General features: G+C 73.1%; 1 protein-coding gene across 1 annotated transcript in view; it reads right to left on the reverse strand.

Moving 5' to 3' along the window:
- Positions 1 to 1,630, reverse strand: part of LAMB2 (laminin subunit beta 2) — a gene marked incomplete at its 3' end in the record, with an annotated part of 51,309 nt that overhangs the window by 16,606 nt on the left and 33,073 nt on the right. The window contains exons 25-29 of the mRNA XM_019504593.1: positions 1,331 to 1,545; positions 1,147 to 1,243; positions 695 to 1,073; positions 213 to 397; positions 5 to 108 (exon numbers count right to left, since the gene is read on the reverse strand). Of these exons, the coding sequence (XP_019360138.1) occupies positions 5 to 108; positions 213 to 397; positions 695 to 1,073; positions 1,147 to 1,243; positions 1,331 to 1,545 (980 nt within the window). The remainder of the gene's footprint in view (positions 1 to 4; positions 109 to 212; positions 398 to 694; positions 1,074 to 1,146; positions 1,244 to 1,330; positions 1,546 to 1,630) is intronic.

Here is a 1,630-nt window from a genome sequence, read left to right on the forward strand (position 1 = left end):
TTGCCTGCGCCCGCCCCACCGGGCTGCCCGGGCCCTGCACCGCGTCCCGCGCCCGCTCCTGCTGCTGCCGGGAGCGCTGGGCAGCAGCCGTGAGGCTGCGGTAGGACTCTGCGGGCGCAGGGCAGGCGTCAGGGGAGCACGCCGTCAGCCAGGCCTGCGCACCAGGCCGGCCGGACAGGGATGTCTGCGGCTGCGGGGAGGGGGCCTCTTACCCCCAAAGCCGGTGCCCAGCACGGTGCCCAGCTGCCCCCGCAGGCGGGTGGCCGTGCTGTTCAGCTCCTGCAGCTCTTGGCTCAGGCGGTCGAGGCGGCCCCTCTGCCCAGCGGTGCTGCCTGCCGCCCCGTCCAGCCGCCCCTCCACCTCCTGCAGCTGCTGCCAGAACTCATCCAGATCTCTCCTGGGGGGGTGCACACTCAGTGTCCCCCCTCCCCACTTCCCTCAGCCCCCCAGGGCCGGGGCCAGGCCGGGGCCGGGGCCAGGGCCCAGAGGGCAGGTGGTGCGCAGGCCCAGGAGCTGGGAGGATGGTGGAAGGGAAGGGGACCTGGGCCGCCACAGCCCCTGCTAGTGAGGGACCGGTGCTGCCAGAGGGGCTGAGTGACGGCATGCCCTGGGCACTGGCCGAGGCCTGGCACGCTGCACAGCCCAGGGGAGGGGCGGGGCCCGGCCCACCCACATTCACGTGCGCGCCCCTTGCCTGGTGCTGTCCAGCAGGGTGCCCAGCTGGTGCAGGGCAGCGGTGCCCGGACTGTCCCCCGCCCTGGCCAGCTGCTCCAGGCGCCGCAGCTTCTCCTCCAGCTCCCGCAGGCGGCTGTTGCTGAGCTCTGGCATGGGGCCGCCCTCCTGCAGCGCCCGCGCCTGCTTCTGCAGCGACCTCAGCCGCTCCTGCAGCCGCCCCAGCACCTGGTCCCAGGGCCCGAAGCAGGGGTGGCAGGGGGAGCAACGTGGGAAGTCATCCTGGGCACCTCGGTGGCATTGGTCACAGCGTGGCCCTGCGAAGCCCGGGCGGCAGGTGCAGCCCCCGCTGGCACGGTCACATTGCAGGCTTTCTGCGCCCGCTGCATCGCAGTCGCAGGCTGCGGGAGAGCAGTGTGTCAGCATGCGCCCGAAGCTGCCCGCAGTCGTGTACCTGCACCGATGCACACTCACCCCGGCACTCGTGCTCTGGGTCGCCCCAGTGGTCCTCCTGGCAATGGGCACAGACGCGGCCCCCGAAGCCCGGCCGGCAGACGCACTGCCCCGTGAACTGTGCAGAGGGCAGAGAGCGCTCAGTGCAGCCGGGGCGTGGGCTCTCTGGCACCATCCCTGTTGGCGTGGCATCCGCAGCACTCACCAGGTTGCAGCCGTGTGGCAGGGCGTGGTCAGGGTGGCAGGCGCAGGGCTGGCAGCCGTGCTCCCCACCGAAGTCCCAGGAGTCAGGGGCGCAGCGGTCGCAGTTCCTGCCCACCACACGGGCACGGCAGGCGCAGTGGCCCGTGGCCCGGTCGCAGTGGCAGGTGCCGGAGGCGCAGTGGGAGGGCAGAGTTCCCTGCTGGTTACAGGTGCAGCCTGCAGGGAGGGGGCCAGGGCGTGGCTGGGGGATGCCCACGGGGCCCCTTGCCCACACCGACCCGGCCCCCCACCCCTGCCAAGT

The sequence above is a fragment of the Gavialis gangeticus genome, unplaced genomic scaffold (assembly GCF_001723915.1).
Source record: "Gavialis gangeticus isolate Ggan-Ray unplaced genomic scaffold, GavGan_comp1, whole genome shotgun sequence".
Classification (NCBI taxonomy): domain Eukaryota; kingdom Metazoa; phylum Chordata; order Crocodylia; family Gavialidae; genus Gavialis; species Gavialis gangeticus.